This window comes from Eublepharis macularius, chromosome 12 (genome assembly GCF_028583425.1).
Source record: "Eublepharis macularius isolate TG4126 chromosome 12, MPM_Emac_v1.0, whole genome shotgun sequence".
NCBI lineage: Eukaryota > Metazoa > Chordata > Lepidosauria > Squamata > Eublepharidae > Eublepharis > Eublepharis macularius.
In genome coordinates, this window is record NC_072801.1 from 21,194,589 (window position 1) to 21,212,503 (window position 17,915).

General features: G+C 42.1%; 1 protein-coding gene across 1 annotated transcript; it reads right to left on the reverse strand.

The window, feature by feature from the left end:
- Positions 1-20: 20 nt before the first annotated feature.
- On the reverse strand, positions 21-17,291 carry CCZ1 (CCZ1 homolog, vacuolar protein trafficking and biogenesis associated). Its single transcript, XM_054993084.1, has 15 exons — positions 16,723-17,291; positions 15,101-15,198; positions 14,783-14,876; positions 13,672-13,746; positions 12,982-13,029; positions 12,018-12,101; positions 11,065-11,240; positions 8,018-8,099; positions 7,836-7,897; positions 7,446-7,557; positions 7,119-7,152; positions 5,642-5,759; positions 2,042-2,200; positions 1,675-1,802; positions 21-383 (listed from the first exon to the last, which is right to left on the reverse strand). Exons 1-15 carry the CDS (start codon positions 16,822-16,824, stop codon positions 328-330), a joined length of 1,428 nt encoding a protein of 475 aa, XP_054849059.1. The 5' UTR covers positions 16,825-17,291; the 3' UTR covers positions 21-327.
- Between the last annotated feature and the right edge of the window lie 624 nt (positions 17,292-17,915).

A 17,915-nucleotide genomic window follows, 5' to 3' on the forward strand; every position in this document is an offset into this window, starting at 1 on the left:
GAAAGCGGGGGGAAAGAGCCTTAAAATTGTAACAATGACAAATTTTATTTTTCCAGTAAAATAGTCACATAAATATCAGAGATATGGAATGATGCGTGTTTGATTCATACAGATTTTAATTAATTTGCACATAAATACTTTAAAATCTAAAAATTGTATGATCAGAGTTTTACAGTTTTTGGTAGAAATTAGATTCTTACAAAGCAAGTATTGCTTTACTATTGTCATTGTTCCAGTCAATAATATGACTAATAAACATGTCAGCGTAAACAAAAATGCTTTTTGGACATTTTCAAGCCACCTTTGCAAGAGTAGGCCCTTTGCAGATCAATCTAAGAAGAAGATGTTGTTGAACTGTGTTGCACAGAGTTTCTTTACTTCTTCTGCAAAAAGAGGAAAAGAGGTGTTTTGTAATGTTGAAGTTTTAATCCCTCACTGATAAAAGAGAAAACAATCACTGCAAAATAGATATAATAGAAAGAACATATTAACCTACTGCTGAGAATTTTCCAGCTTTAGGCAACAGCACTGATTACTAGTCTGAAGATATCTGCTATTTTAAAAAGACTACAATGTCTATTAGTAGACATTATGCCAATTATAAGCTACAACTTAGTCATACTATTCCAAAATACTCTGTCTGACAGAATGACTGCAAAGCATGTTGAAGAAAGAAGCTTGACCCTTGCTTCACTGCAAGAGATGAGTACAGCAAAAATACCTTCTGCCAACCTAAACAGACAATGAGTTTATATTAAAAGGGTTGGTATTAGGTCTCATGTGTTTAAGTCCAGAATTTGCTGCTCTGATTCCAGTCTGGTTCCCCCAGTTGGGGTTATTGTCCTAAGGCGTGCCACCCACCGCACTGTGACCAACATTCCTATGAGTTACAGAGACCGCTCACAGCCAAAATGCAGCTTCCAGACAGCAGCCATTTTTTCTATAATTGCTTTGCGAGGCACTGTAATGCAAGTTATGATGAAGCGGGCTATTGCTTATATTACTAATGTTCTATTCTCCACAGCGGTTTTGCAGTTTTACTATCTCTATGGGTCTTCTTAAAGAATTAAAAAAATTGAGACCCTTATTTAAAAAGTTACTTTGTGTCTCCTTGAATTTCCCAGAAAAGCTTTCCTATGCCTCTGAAACAGTAGTCAGATACGCTGCGTGAAATAAAGAGCTTTGTATTTTATCCCAAATAAATTAACGCAGAGAAAATGGTGTGATTTTAATCCTTTGTTCTCTAATAGCTCAGAATTTCATTCTTAAATTTATTTATCGTAATTAGTTTCCTGCTTCCTCCCCAATGGGAGGAATTCTCCTCTCCTCCATTTTAACTGTGGCAATTACCACTCTGGGTCCAAATCTCTGTGTTTTGCTAGTTCACTTAATTCAGTTTCTTTATCTTATTTTCATCTAGGAAATGGAAGAACTTTCTCCAGAATGGCACACAGAGCAGTTCGGGCCCTGTTAAAAATGATAAGATCCTACCACCTCTACAATTCTGAACTCAGTATGTATTCATCTAGCCTTCTAGCTAGCCTTGGATCACATAACTACAAAAATCTGTCCTTATTCAAAAGTTTAACCTTTATTAATTTTCTTTTTTTAAAAACCCTGCTGTTGACCAAACAAAACCCATTTGGTGCTTCAGTCATCCCGGTAGCTCCTTACCATTCACTTCAATCAAGTTTGCATTTTTCTGATTCAAAATCACATACAGTTCTCGCTGATCGGATTTCTTGCCCACTATCCAATAATCACTCATGGCCTTAACGATGATTTCCTCATCATCATCAACTCTGTAAGAGAACGGTTTGTTTGATGCAAATCTTAGGATCATGTGCACAGAATGGAATAAACTTAGGCAAAGGCAGTAACTACGCTACAGGTTTAGAGCTTAGCAAGAAACAACCAGCAAATGGATCATACTGCAGTGTATGCTTTTGAATTCCACCTTGCTGCATTTTACAAATTAAGCAGTTCTGGTAAGTGTGGGACAATTTATTTATTTTCCCCTGAAAGGAAGAGCACAAGTCACCTTGTGAAGTCACTGTTGATATCTCCAAGAATCTTCATCAAGTCAGGGTGAACGGATGCAAGCGAGATGTTGGGAGTTCTCCTCATGTGGATTGTACTTTTCTCGGCCAGGTTCATGTGGTTGAAGTAGATAAACTTAAACTGGGGCTCTTTCTCTGACCTAGGAAGTAAGCAAGGGGAAAGAAACAGTAAAGAAAAAAGAGTTGGCAAGACAAAGAAGTTCATTAGCTGTGGGTAACAGGCATCAAGTCAGTAGTTGTTACCATGCTAAAAATCGCACTGAGACAGGAGTAAATGATTTTTTCCCCTTCCAGCCCTCAGCTGCTGGTCAAACTGGTGATACTGGCATAATGCTACGTCAGAAACAACTACAAAGTGACTGGATCCCAACTTACTGAGCCAGAAACAATGCAACATCACACCTTGAATTCTGTAATCCCTTTTATATTGTGGCCTTTGGTGCTGCTTAACCTTGAAGTTTTATTTGTTTGTTTATTATTTACACCCCACCTTTCTTCCCAGTGGGGAACCACAACAGCTTACATTATTCTCCTCTCTTCCATTTTATCCTCACAACGACCCTGTGTGGTAGGCTAGGCTGAGAGTGTATGATAGGCCCAAGGTCACCCAGGAAGCTTCTGTGACAGAGTGGGGATTTGAAACTGGGTCACCCAGATCCTAGTCCAACACTCTAACCACTATTATGTTCCATTTTCTGATGGGCTGTCTCAGCCTGGGAACAGACAATGACCAGAAAACAGACAGTTACTTTGGGAGAAGCTTAGCAAAGCTGCCGCTTCCTAGTGAGCCCGGGTAGCCAGATTTCTCCAGGCCTTCTAAGCAAAAAAAAAAAAAAAAAAGAGGGGGGGGGATGAAAGCAAAAGCTGTTGCCACAAGAAAAAGGATTTTTGTTTGTTTGTTAAGCTTACCCCAGAAAAGAGTGCACTATGAGTTTGTGATTCACTCTAGAAAGAAGATACCTCATTCAAGAAGCAGACTGCTTACTATTCTAAGGCTCTCAAGATTGTAAAATAATTTTATCCCACATGGGTTGTGGTTGTCTGTGCTAGAGGCTTTGGACATTTTTAGGCACTGACATTTGGACCTTAGTGCTTCCTTTTGCAATAAATGTCACACAATACTTCAAGCCTCCCTCTTATATCTACCCGGTTACATTAGCACCAAGAGAAGTTATATCAAGTTCTCGGGATACTACCACATTAAAGTTTAAGGCAGGCTTAATCAGATAAGCTTCTGTCACCTTGAGCTGCTGACACTGTAGAAAAGAACTCCAGCTCCATTACAGGCAGGAATGCTCAACTTCAGCAAGCCAGGTTGAAATAAGACATACAAATTGATGGTTTTGACTAGATCAACCGTTACCCCTTCCAAGAGTGATCAACAAATAGCCCTAAGAAGTCATAAGCTCACTTTTTACAAAATACCACCCCCCCCAAACCAAACTCCTGGTTGAATCTAGAATGCTGGGCTTTAGCTGAGAAACCCCCAGAAGCAGGAGTGTAGGCCCAACAAGGGGTCAGGACTGGGCTATTCAAAAGTGCTGACCCTATGCAGCATACAGGTTACTTTGGAAACATAGGCAAGCTTTTATTTGAACAAATCTATGGGTTTTTGTTTTGCTTTTCAGCCACTTTAACCTAATATATAGACAACCTTTTTAAAAATATCTCTAGAGTCAGTAAGTGCTGATTCAGAGTCTCCTAACTTTTGATGCAATCAACTGAAAATACAAATGGGTCCTGTAGAAAAGGGAATTCAGTTGTTGTGCCATAGTATTCTCCCTGTCCTGTTAAGTCATGAAAGTACCTGGCAACCTATTTCAGCAACTTAAAACTAAAATAATGTGGAATCCGCTGCATCCATCCACTTCTTAAATGGCCCTGTTCAAACCTCTACTCCTGAAATTCCTAAGCCAGTCACTTGCCTTCCATGCTTCTAGGAGACAGGCAACAGGAGTCCCTGGAAGTGGTGAAGATGATTTGGATCACTGGCTCTGTTCCTCTCTTTTAAGGTTTGGTGCATTTTAACTTTAAAGGGCATTTCATTATACTCCCCACCCCCCATTTTGTGACTGCTCAGAGGCTATTTTTTATGAATAGGGCTCCACGAGAAGAAAGCACTTCTCATTTATCACTTTCTGATGTTTTGCTACAGTCCAAGTACCAGAAAACACAGCTGATTACTTATTCCACTGCAAATCCCAGGAGTTAATACTTATCCTAAATAAGGAAAGGTTTTCTTTAATAACTATGCAGCAGGATTGAGTGCATTCTAAAAGAGGGCTTTTAGAATTCTGGAATCCTCTTGGGGTAAACATAGTAAGTCACTGCATGTGTCTGACTAATCCCAGGTTGCTCAGAGTGGGAGCAGGACTCTCTAAGGGAAGACCCAGCCCCTCTCCCATCCTAGTTTCTCTTAAACGAGCCAGCAGTCAAAGCATCAGCCTCTGCCCCAATTCCTCTGCCAACTTCCCGATCAGTGTGGCACAACACCAGTGAAGATCGCATGCCCCTGCACCCAACAGTGATCATGCAGATTGTCTGTGGCAGCATACATTCTTTTTTCTTCTTCTCTTTTTGCTCCCCGAGAGGGAAACATACCTTGGAGACCTGATAGGACAATGCAGACCTCTGCGGCCTGCCTTTCTCCCAGAGCCTTTGATCTGTTTGCCTCCAAACCTGAGATGAGAACGAAACCAACCAAGCAATCTAACAGTTTGCAGTTTGATCCATCTTGGGGGGTGGGGGGGAGGGTTCAGTCTTGGCACTACAGTAAATCCTTCAAATGCCTAGTACCGTCCCTGAGTAATAACGGTTTACCTCCATATAGGACCTCAGTGGTACTGTGCAGTGCTGAATCTCTCTCCCTGTTCATGTAAACCCTGACTTTTTTGGTGGATCAATATTTAAATCACACTGAATAGGTGGTAACGGCACTTACCGTTCACTGCCTTTCCACCTTTTGTGAGTCTTTACTCTATGCACAGTAGGCAAGGCTTGTTGCATACTGGGCTGTGCTGCCCACAACAACAAAACAGAAGCTTCAAAAAAGCTGGTAAAGGTGCCCACCTTTACCACCATTGCCCACCTTTACTGAACCAGCATCTTAGTAATATGCTTTTTTTATTCTCATCAAAATAGCCCATAAAGCACAAAAAACTTGGCTAGACTTTTTGGACCAGTTCACCTGGCACAAGAGTAAACTGCATTACAAATACAAATCTGGAGCCTCAAAAAACTCACACAAAAACTTTCCATTATGTTTTAAAATGCTGCACAATCCACTCTATCAGGTCAGCTTCAAGACTTTACCATAATGTTTTAGTGCCATTGAGATAAATGACTTTCTCTGTAATTCTTTTGTCTTTTTTTGAGAAAAGACTGAGAAGATGATAATCAGTAGGAAAAGCAGCAATAAGAGCAATTGCCATATCAACTCTGTGGTTAGATGTATAATATGCATTACTGTTGCCCAAGACTGATGCTCTTTTAAAAGTTCTTACTTATACTGTGGAGCTCTTATACCACCACATCCCTGTCATCAAGTGGACTGTTAGCAAGAGAAACAAAACAGTACAAACCCTGCAATTCTTTTGTTGATGTTATATTGTTCACAAATATCCGATGCTAATACTGTGAGGGGAGGCCCAACAATGCTGTCAAGTTTACGGCAAAACTCCAACGTAGGCTGCATAGAGGCTGTGGAGGAGTTTGAAAGGGACAATGAGAATGTTTTCTCCCCAAGACCACAACAGGCAAATAACATCTGGAATTTTTTTTTTAATCCGCATAAAATTTTCACATAAATTGAGCAAAATTTCCTGTCTTTTGTACCCAGGAGTTTGCCAATGCAACTTGCATGGAACTGGGTAGAACTTCTGCCAAAAAAGTGGCTTGGGTAAGTCTCACCTTCTCCAAGGTTCCTATTAGACCCTGTCTAGACATGCAGCAAAACGAGACTGCTGAATCCTGAGAGGTATAGTACATAGTTATCACTTCAAGCTACAGGTGGAGGAAGTTTTTATTCTAATGCTACCTTGCATACAAAACTTCTAGCATGTAGAAAACCTACAGTGTCAGGAGAAAGCAGAAAAGAGTCTCCTGACTGTACTAAGTTTGCTTGCATAGGAGTTGTATAGTCTTATTGTACAACAGGTATACTATTAGACTATTTTCCAAAAACAGCCTATCTGCATCACTGATACCAAAAAACTGTTCAAACCCAACTTTTATTAAAATGTCAAAGGAATGAGGAAATCAGAAGGAGACTGAGACTTGGAAGAGCAGCTGTGAAGGAGCTAGATAAGATCCTTAAAGATAAAGATGTCTCCCTGGGAACCAAGATCAAGATAATCCAAACAATGGTATTCCCCAACAGTGGGTACACTCCTGATACAGCTGAAGGCCAAAATGCTATCCTTGTCTGCATCACTGATACCAAAAACTGTTCAAACCCAACTTTTATTAATGTTGGGTTTGATAATCCAAAGATAATCCAAACAATGGTATTCCCCATTGCCTTGTATGGATGTGAAAGTTGGACAGTCAAGAAAGCTGTCAGGAAGAAAATTGATTCATTTGAAATGTGGTGCTGGGGGAGTTTTGTGGATACCATGGATGGCCAAAAAGACAAGTAAGTGGGTACTAGATCAAATCAAGCCTGAATTCTCCCTAGACGCTAAAATGACAAAACTGAGGCTATTGTACTTTGGTCACATTATGAGAAGACAAGATTCTCTGGAAAAGTCAGTAATGCTAGGAAAAGTGGAAGGCGGCAGGAAAAGAGGAAGACCTAAAACGAGATGGCTGGACTCAATAAAAGTAGTGACGTCCTCCAGTTTGCAGGATCTGAGCAAGTCTGTTAATGATAGGATGTTTTGGAGGTCTTTCATTCATAGGGTCACCATAGGTCGGAGGCGACTTGACAGCACATAACAAAGGACACACATCCAAATTGACTTCAGTGATAGACAGAGGTGAATAATGTTCAAATGACATGATTTGCCAAGGACAAGAGTTAAATTTCTCAGTGGTTTTGGAGCATAATTTGATACTCACCATCAATCATAAAACAGACAGCAGCACTCATAGCCTGCAAGAAATGAAATTTACTATTTAAAAAAACAACACTGTTTTCTTTTTTCAATGACTCATTTGATGGTCAGAAGTTATGTTCTATACTATGCCTTATATAAATCTGCAGTGAGCATGTGGCTTAGTGTACTGTGGTATAACCACAAGGAATCAAATGATTAACAGAGCAATCCTATGCAGTTATTCTACTCTACGTCTGGGGCATCAGTGAGCAAGCTGAACTCTTGTGCTCAAAGCACAGTAATGTTCAAAAGCTGGACAGTAAACAGCAAAGCAAAATTGAGCAGTTACCTTATAAACAATCAAATGAAGCTCTTCATAAGCCTCCTCTGTGTTTACAAATATTTTGGGAAATCGGCATTTTGCTTCTGGATCATTGACATTCAGAGGTCCTGTGAGAAACCTTAAAGGGAAAAAGATGAGGCTTTTTATCCATAGTGAGACTTCAGACTTAAAGTCTCTGCCTCAAAAGGTCATTCATATTTGGTGGAAACCACCATGACCAAAACCCTCGTGTTATCCACCAGTATCTCTTTTGCCTTGCTTTTTACTCCAACCTTTGGTAAAGAGCCCTGGATTGCGTAGGCAAGTCAAAGGCCGAAGGAAGCAAAGCCAATGTTCTCTGGGTAACATCTTGTGAGCAAGGCATACTGACAATACAGTGAATGGGAAAGAGTTTACCTTCCATAGTGCTGAAGGTTTCCAGGCATTTCTGCATGTATTGGTGAATCCCTTCCTGCCAACTGAAACAAAAGGGATGGTTAAAGACGCAGTTAAGAAAAACAGAATTCTTAAATGACATGACAGGAAACAAACGCGATTTGTCCCCCCCGCCCCCAGCAAGGACATGCCATATGACTTACCTCTGGTTCTATATGCCTCGGAAACAGAGATGTGGTGAGATATTTGTATAAAATCCTCATGTCATCTTGCTCCAGTCCACTCCTGGTATCCAAAAGGAATAATTAAAGCACACACTGACAAAAACATTCAAAGGGATATTAGGTCATCATTATCTACCAGCCCACCTAACTCAGTATTGTCTTCCTGGAATGACAAGTGACCCTTGTGCAAAAGGTCTTTCCTAGCCCTGCCAGAAGGAGAAAAAAAAAAAACCTTTTAGGAGGAGATGCCAAGAATTGAACCCGAGATCCTTCTGCACATAATACTGAATGCAAATAGCCCATCCATCTTCACTGATGCATCATTAACTAAATTAATGACATATAAAGAAGTAATCTGAGATTAGACCCACAAACTGCCAGTCTCTTGCCAGCCGCACAGGTCTTGTGTCTGAGAGCTAATGATGTGGATTTTCATCCCATACAGTCTTGTTTCAGCTTCTTTCCAGTCATAAGACTGGTCCCCATGCTTGTAAATTGCAACGAAGAAAGCTAACCTTTGGCACGACAGAAACATCTGTTCTAAGTATCCAGTATCATCCCTCCGTATTGTCACCATTCTCATCCTTAATATGTATTTCTTTCTATTTACCAAATTTTGGTAAAATATTTTAAATAAACAGTGCTTGACGGATATAAGGGATTTACTTCTGTACAGTAAGAATACATTAAAAACATTAGCTATGAAGTATGGATAAGAATGGAGGAAAGGTAGCATAGTATAGCCTGATTTTGTCAGCTCTCACAAGCTAACAGTCAATGACATTAATCAATACAATTGTTAACAATTGTTAACATATCCAACTGGTGGAAAAGTACAAAGCCAGTTTCATATACTCTCCAGAATGTGCACAGGCATTCAGTAATACATAAAGGGAATTGTAAGTCTCAGTCTCTGCGGCTTATGCTTGCAGGAATCTGTGTTAAAGTCCACCTTAAATAAACATGCCAGAGTATAGTGTCTTACAGTCTCTAGAATGCGCACAAGCATTCAACAACGCTTTATCAGATGACAGTCTTTGTAGCATACGCCTACATAAATCAACGTGTAACTTTGTAATAAGACAAGCCATGTCAAGCCACACCTACGGGTTTTGCCCGCATAGAATCTTCTCCCCGTTTCGTCCACTCGCTTCTTCCTAGGCATATTAATTCATAACGTTTATCTTCAAGCACCCCACCATGTTGGTTAGCTCAGGACGGTCGGACTTCAAGGAAGACTGCAGAGGAAGGCAACAGCACACCACCTCTGCTTCTCATTTGCCTTGAAAGCCCCTTGCGGGGGTTGCCAGGAGTCGGTTGCAACTTGATGGCATATATGTATACGGGAATACAAATAAATCTTATCGAATCCAAAGCTTTGTACTAGCTTTCACGTACAAGTTTTTGGAAGCAAAAAAACACCCCAGATCAAATGAGGATAATGTTTGATATAAGCAGATCATGGTACTTAATGTGGTCTAGACTCTTAGGGGTGGGGGGACCCTATTTGAATCCTTTAAAATCTAGTATATAGTGTTATGATTTTAAAAAAATATTTTATGCAGCCAGTTGTAGATTTCTTCTTGCTTTACATTCTAAGTGCATTCTCTCTCAGCTTCTTAATCGCTTTGTGAATAGGAAACTCTTGAATCTTCTCCTCTCAAATGAAACCAGACACCTGCTGCAGCTGTGCCATGTCAGTAAACTCCCTGAAATGAAACACAGCTGAAGAGGAGCGCTTGGGTTTAAAATTACATTGATGCTGCAGACTGGTAGATACTTCTTTGTTTCCGTTTTAAAAACACGACGTTTTCTCTCAATGAAGTCATGACTAGCCAAAGAGCCTCTGATTGACTGAAAAACATGTGCCTCCTCTCTCAGTTGTCTGGGGTTGTGTGTGTGTCTGCTTATTTTGTACTTTTACAGTTATAAATGCTGAAGAATGATTGTAGGCGTTTGGTCAAGGGACTGAGCATCACCAATATGTTGAGAGATTAATAGTGTTAAAAGGCAGTGCCCTCCCCTTTCCTGCACAAGACTTTGTTGCTTGTTGTTATACTCTAGTGACACATACATGCTAGAAATTCACCTAGCTCTGGGAATTCACCTTTTTACAGAAACTTTCAGTATGTCCTTAACAAGGAGTTGCATCTCCTTAATAAGGAGTCAAAAACCTTTATTTTATGCATTGCACAAAGAAATCATTTGGGGACAGAAGTCTCCAAGGGCATTAAATCTTCCTCAGCTATAACATGGACCAAAAAAGAGCACTCTTAGTTGCAAAAGTCTAGGGCCTAGAAGAGATTGGTGTGCTGATCAGGAAGCAAGATGGCACAGTTTCTTCCCCATCCCAGATACACTGAAGTTGCTCTGAAGCCACCATCCCCTCCCCAAAACTGACCATGGGACAGGCCATGATACTGGAGGATTTATAACTTACACTCTGTATATACTTATGTTTCTGATAAGGTAGTCTTCATTTTACAATCTTCGGCCCTAACTCTCTAACACACACACAAAACAAGGGTGATCCGGAGGCTATGTGTCAAAATTAATACACCAGATAAAAAGGCCCTTGATTAAAAGATTTCGCAGCCTTGGTTGGAAGCATTTTCTTAGAGATAACTTCAGGCAAACACTAGCTTTCCTTTAATGTAATTTAGTCCACAGAAATACAGATCTGGTCCATCCTGCAGTGTCTACAGATCAAAAGCAGAATTTACCTGCTCAATTCATATTGGAACAAAGAAATTGTTATATATAGCTCTTAAAATAAGCTAATGTTTATGGCAACACAAACTCAAGAGCATCCTAACAGAACATTTTGCACATTTTAAAGGTAAAATGATTACACGGGAGGGGTTTGATGTGTGCAAGGAATGTGTGCATGTATGTGTTCAATCTCCCACTGTGATCTGTGTGTGGTAGGGCTGTATGCTCAAGCTCCAAACATGTTCTGGTGCCTCACCATGTGTGTACAGCAGCCATCTGTTTAAAACATCTCTCATATTTGCCCCAGCACCTACCAGATGAGCTGGTCATTGTAGAGAAAGGCTGTATATTTGACAATGCTCAGGCTTTCTTCCATCTTGTTGATGAACGACTGAATTCTCAAGTAAGTCATTTTATCCAATGGAAAGAAGCTGATTCCACAAAAAACGTCTAGCAAGTCACATGACTGTAAATGAAGGGTCTGCAGGTACTGGAGGGATTAACACAGGGAAACAATGTTAAATGGCAGCCTTGAAGCTGCAAGGCAGCCTGTAAGTAAGAGTCTCTCTAAACGAGACATCTGACACGTGAAGAACTCATGTTGGGAGATGCAATGTTAGCCAGGGAAGGGTAGTTTAAAAAGACAGAGTGGTGGCAGGGCAAAAACTTTGCTATACACTGGAGCTGTGTGAAGGGGTGTAAAATGCCAAAAGGGAAACGTCAGCCCTTTATAACCTCTCCAGGTCCAAGCCTGGCTCTGAAAGGCAGCTCCAGCCCATTTCCATTCCTTGCTACTCTCTGGTTTCAATCCCACAGTTTTAGACTGGAAAGGTGAAACTGACAGAGCGTTCGGGGAGGCGATGAAATTAACAAACACTCTGAAGAGCACTCTCTGCCAGCTGTCTTTTAAAACTACACTTCCTGGCTAACATTGCATCTCCCTACACTTGACTAACACACCCCGAGGCGTCTCGTGTACAGAGACTCTTGAGTGCACAGCCAATCTCAACTGACTTCCACAACAGATATTATAACTGGTATGTTTTCCTGCATGACAGTGCCTCACAATTTGCATCAGCATTCTTAGAAAGGCTAAACTACAGTAGTGGATATGCTCCTGATTGCAAGGGCTCATTGTTAATTTCCATTGTGAAAAGTATTCTCTGATTGACAACATTCTTCTTTAAACCTACATTTAAAAACAAACAGCAAACAAATGTAACATAACTCAAATTTAGCAGCCTCTTCTAAAGACTATTAAACTTACCCGATGGAAAAATTTCTCTAATCTCTCTTTTAGAACTTTAACACCTCCATCTTCCATGGCTTTTCGGAAAGTGCCGTTAAAAAGCTAAAAATAAGGACACAATTGTGAGCTGGCAAAACTGGTGTCATCCTGTGCACCAAATTCTGATTTGTAGGCTGCTACTGTGCTTAAGATTTTGGTTCTGTTCTATTATAACTCACATATTTATTAAATGAGTGATATCAGAGTCATGCAACTGGTTACAGAAAATATAAAAATAAAAACCTCTCACTGGCAAGTTGCCCCAAATTCTTATTTTAAAAGACTGGACCCCAATCCTTACATGGTACTGGGTACAGCATTAATAACTTTAAAAGTAATTCACTTGCCACTCTAAACAATAGTCCTAATAGTTTATGGGTCAAATATTACACATTTAATGTAAGAGATTCAAGTACTACTATTTTTTACATACCCAAGAAAGCTTTCAACTTATTTCTTGAGCAATACCTTCTTTGCCAGACAGCAAGAACCACTGAAATGATGAATATTTTCCAATGCAGTTTATGATACAGAATTTGGGAGGAACTGACAAGTCAAAGCTTGCCGAGCATGCAAAAATCATTGGTTGCGCCTAAACTTTGGAGCTTAATGAACATCTCAATAGGGACTCAAGTAGACAACAATCAAGAGGATTATTTAGGATATTTACACTATCCTAAAGTCATATCTAGTGGACAGACAGTCTGCTGCAACTGATCACTTTTTTAAAAAAAATGTATTTGATCTTCACTGAAGTTTATCAGGGTCGCCAAGGCTTTAAAAACATATTCAGGATCAGCACTTGAAGTGCTTGTTGGCCAAACTTCGGATGAGAAGGGTGCTCTATAAAGTCAGATCAGGTTTCATTATGGAGATGTGAACATCTCTTCACCCACCCCAACGTAAGTGAAAAGGAACAGAAAAAAAATCACACCACTCTTACCTTGTACATGTTGTAACACTGCTGTAACACTGAACTATAAACTTTGTCCTGTGAAATATCGTGAAAGAAAGAGTCACAACAATCGTACAGCTATTTTTGTATTATGACATATGCATAGGAGAGCTACACCTCTATTTTTGTGGCTATGCAGTATGTCAATAGCCTTGATTTGTAAACATGGAGCGCATGGGCAGATTCTTCAAATATCCTATTGGAAATCTTCATTTGATCCCACAGAGAAATTACCTTGCACCTCAATAGAAATGCCTAGCAGCATGTATCTTGGCTGTTACGCTTACCATAAAAAATACTTGGTGGGGGGACACTGATGATCAATACTAAGTTGTTATCTAAACATGGTTAACATTTACTCACAGAACTGTGTTAAGGAAGTATGTTCTTGTTTGTAGTCTGCATTCAGATTTAGATAACTCCCTCCTCATTGTAACAAAGATGCTGCACCCCCCCCCCCCACGATGGTTATTAAACAATATTTTAATCTAAATTAATTGTATCTTCCATATAACAACTTTTGTAAATACAGCTCCATGATAACAATACTCCCATTTCCCCACCATCTGTTATCTAAACGAGGCTGCATTTGTTTGACCATATCAAAACGGAATGTCTGCCATTGTTTTCTTCATTATTTACCATTGAAATATCTAGAATATAGAAGCTGATCCTTACCAGTAATTCTTCTTCTTGATACTCAACGGTTGGTTTGCCATCTTTGTGTTTTCCTATTACAGGATTTCGTACAACCTTGGAAATGGAACAAATGAGAATTATTTGTTTGTTCAGCTGGTACTCATTTCTCTACAGGTCGCAAAGTGATAACACAACAAGGAAATTCAAATACAAGAAAATATAAACATTAAATCCTAACAGTCCAAATTTAAACTTCATTTAAATGGGAAAGTAAATCCACTGGAGCTCGTGCAGAATTGGAGCCCACGTCATTTAACACCGGTTCTGTCACTAACTGAGCAAACCAGTGTGGTGTAATGGTTAGAGTGTTGGACTAGGATCTGGGACACCCAGATTCACACTCCCAGTCTTGCCAAGTGACCTGGGACCAGTCATACTCTCTCAGCCTGCCCTACCCTGCAGAGAGCTAGTTGTGAGGATACAAAGAGAGCTACTTGTGAGGATGCTGCTATGTTCAATTGTACTGTTGCACTATTTGTTATTAACTGTATTGCCGCCATCACGAAAAAGAGTGCTGCTATTTTTAATATTTTTGTATGATGCTTTTAAATGTTTTATGTGGAATGTTTTAAATGTTCTTGATGCTGTTATCCGCCCTGAGCCTGCTCACGGGGAGGGTGGAATACAAATACAATAAAATAAAATAATACACAAAAGAAGAAAGGAAAACGATTTAAGACATTTTTGGTCCCTATTGGGGAGAAAGTTTCAGGTGGGTAGCTGTGCTAGTCTGCCATAGATCAGCAGGCTTTAAGTCCAATGGCACCTTAGAGACCAACAAGATTCTCAGGGTATAAATATCTGAGAGTCAAAGCTCCCTTCTTCAGATTGGGGAGAAAGGTGAGGAATGAAAGAAGTAAATAAATAATTTGGGGGGAAAATTAAAGCCACCCTAAGGCTTTATCAAAACATTTAGCCAAAGAATGCAAATCAATAGACAAATCTTTTCTTAAAAAGGAGTTCTGATTCGGAATATTTTGTCCCCTATCAGCACAGAATTTCATGATCACTCCAGAATATCCGGATCAGCTTTAAGAAGTTCCTATAGAAAGGCTTAACAAAATAATGTCCTTCATTTGTGTATATGTACCATAACCATCCAGAAATTTTCTTCAGGTTCATTGAAGAACTGTCTGTTCTTCTGGGTATGCAAGGATTTTGCAGGTTTCAAAGGACTAAATGTCCTGAAGAGGAGAAAAAAAACAGTATGAATGGACACAAACATCAGCAAACATTTTGTTAATAACAAAATGCTGGATCATAATAATAAAGTGCTGGATAATCTAGATGGAGACCTACCTATGCTAGGCTGTGTTCTAAACTTTTTGTTTTGTTAAGCAGTTAGTAAATTTCAGGTACTATACAAATAAGTGATTATGCACTGCACCAACACGACAAAATTTGGTACCTTGTGAACTGGACAATGGCTTCACACAATCCAACACTTCTGATTTTTTCATTTTTTTCTACTTCATTTGGATAATAAAAAAGAATCTTCTTTTCTTCCTGAAATTAGAAATGTGAAGAATGGGCCATTAACAACCCACACAGACAGCGAGAGCACTTGCAAATTTGTCTGAATGGCCTAAGATGCTACACTCATCTTCCACAGCATCCTTCAACAGAAAATTGTTTCTTCCTCCCCCCCTCTCCACTCCCCCGGAACGCTGAGTCTCTCTACACAAGACATCTTACACGAGGATGCTCAAGTAACTTACTTTCTGCGTGGTCTTATATTCAAGTGTACTCTGTTTCCCTAGCAATGCATGTGTATCCACAACGAGACAGCAAGTGTAAGATCTTTCACTTATGTGCCCCGTGTACGATGTCTTGTGTAGAGAGACTCCCAGTGGGAGGAGGGTTGGGTGATAAGAGAGATTCAAAACGGTTATTAAAACCAGAGGTCATTTTGTAGAAAAAGAGCGGGAGGAACTCATTAGCAAAACTCATTAGCATTTGCCACGCCCCCTGACAGCACCAGTGTCATTAGCATAACTGATTTGCATATGCCACGCCCCTGACAGCACCTATCCTGGCTGTTATGGTCCCAATCCTGGCCATTCAGGGCTGAAATTGGGCCCAAAATGGCAAAAAAGGGCTGAAAGTGGCCGAAAGGGGCCCAAAATAGTCAGGATCGGGCCACTGCTGAGCAGGAAAGTGATCCACCACCCATCAGAGGCCTGATCCGGGCCGTTTCAGCTCCAATCCAGGCCATAGGCCCGAATGGCCAAGAGTCAGGTAGGCGGGGGCCACCTGACATGTGACCTCTTTGGGAAACTGCTCCTGTGCGTTCCCCCTCAAAATGAGCCCTGATTAAAACTGTTGTTATCGCTGCTATGAATGCCTTGACTGTAGATTTTACATAATTCAATTAATCCATCCCACCACCATGCAACAGCTGCAACAGTGCAGAGTTTTCCTAGGGGGAGGAATGGAGGGAGAGCTGAAAATGGAAGGGGGAGATGATAAAGGTTGGCTGGCTGGCTGGCTGGGGAGTGGGAACGAGAGAAAGAACCAGGAAAGGGGGAGAAACTGTGATGAGCTTTCAGGCAAGGAAAGGAGGAAATCGTAGGGGAGGAGGGACGAGAAGGCCCTGCTTGCGCGCCTGCACGCGGGCACTGCATTAGCCTGTTTCACCAGGAATCTTTGCTGTAGGATTCTCAGGCTTCATTTTGCAACCATCCTCTGCAATCCCACTTTGCTGAGCACAAAAAGGCGCCACCCTATTTGTAACCCGCCTTGTCGCAGAGAGAGAGGCGGCCTTGTCAGCGAAGCTGGCCAACGAAGAGGCGTGCGCTGCATATCATTTGATTCGGAAGAGCCGCTTTGGGCAGGAAGCGCCGCGGCTCCCGCAGCTTCGCCCATCGCCGCATCTGGCTTCTCGGCCCCTCCGCGGGGACCGGCCAACCCCCAGCTCGCGGGGCTTTGCGGCCCTCGCTTTTCTCGCCCGCGGGCGGAATAAGCAACGGCGCAGCCGGCGAGGGAGGGAGGCGGCCCGGTCTCCCTGCAAGGCCCGCGGCCGCCGCTTACCTCTCCTTCCCTGGGTCCCAGCCTCGGGTTGTAGATGAAGAAGTTGAGCAAGGCCGGCGCCAGCGGCTTCTCCGGCCCGCCTGCCCCCGCCGCCGCCGCCATCCTGGGCCTGAAGGGAAAGCGCCTGGGGCCGCCGACCACCGAGGCCGCCCGGCACCATCGGGGAGCAGCAGCAGCACCAACCGGGCCGGTGCCGAACGACCGCTTCCCCGGCCGCCGCCGCCGCTCCTCGTCCTGCCGGCACTTCCTTCTCCGCCCCGGAAGGGAAGCGGCTGGCGACTACGGGGCTCGGGCCTGCCTCCTCGAGGAAGCCGCAGTCGCCGCTCCCCTTTCCCCTCACCCGGGCGCCCCGAGCGAGAGAGGCGGTGTGGCGGCCTCTGAGGGAGAAGCGAAGGCTGGGGGTAGGCCTCAGCTCTGCCCCGGCCGGAAGGGCCTGCTGGGGCGGGAAGGGGGAGAGAAGCGCTCGAGTCAGACGCGGCTGTCTAGTCAGGCGGGTCTTTATGCGGCACACAACATCTCCTTGTTTACTTCATGTTTACACCCCGCTTTTCTCCTCAGTGAGGGGAACTCCAAGGGGCTCGGCCACTTCACAGGGTTGTTGTGAGAGTAAAATGGAGGAGAGGAGAAGGACGTTAAGCTGCTTTGTTTGCTTCTCCACACAGGATTCTGTAGATGGTTTTTTCTTCCCAAGTGACATGCATTTTTATGTATTTGTTTGGTTCCTTTTTATACCCCACCATTCTCTTCAGTTGAAGGGAACACAAAGTCGGTTGCCCACCTCACATGATAGTTTAGGGGAGTAGCCGTGTTGGCCCGCAATAGAACAGCAGGATTTGAGTCTAGTGGCATGTTAAAGCCCAACAAGATTTTTCAAGCTGCAAGCTTTTGAGAGTCAAAGCTCCCTTCTTCACACGCAGGTCTGAAGAAGGGAGTGCTGACTCTTCAAACCTTGCACCCTGGAAATCTTGTTGGTCTCTAAGGTGCCACAGGACTCAAATCATGCTGTTTCAGCTCACAGGGTTGTTGTGAGAGTAAAATGGAGGAGAGGAGAAGAACGTTAAGCTGCTTCATTTGTACCCGTGCAACAACAACTTTGAGGTAGATGTATTGTCGAAGGCTTTCACAGCCGGAGAATGATGGTTGTTGTGGGTTTTCCAGGCTGTATTGCCGTGGTCTTGGCATTGTAGTTCCTG

What these genes read in the sequence shown, in the direction of transcription:
- CCZ1 (XM_054993084.1), bottom strand. Translation starts at nt 16,824, where the DNA reads ATGGCGGCGGCGGCGGGGGCAGGCGGGCCGGAGAAGCCGCTGGCGCCG. An exon ending in TACAATGACCAGCTCATCTG is followed by an intron (nt 8,100 to 11,064) that starts GTAGGTGCTGGG and finishes TTTGGATACCAG; the next exon opens with GAGTGGACTGGAGCAAGATG. An exon ending in ATCAACAGTGACTTCACAAG is followed by an intron (nt 1,803 to 2,041) that starts GTGACTTGTGCT and finishes GTTCTCTTACAG; the next exon opens with AGTTGATGATGATGAGGAAA.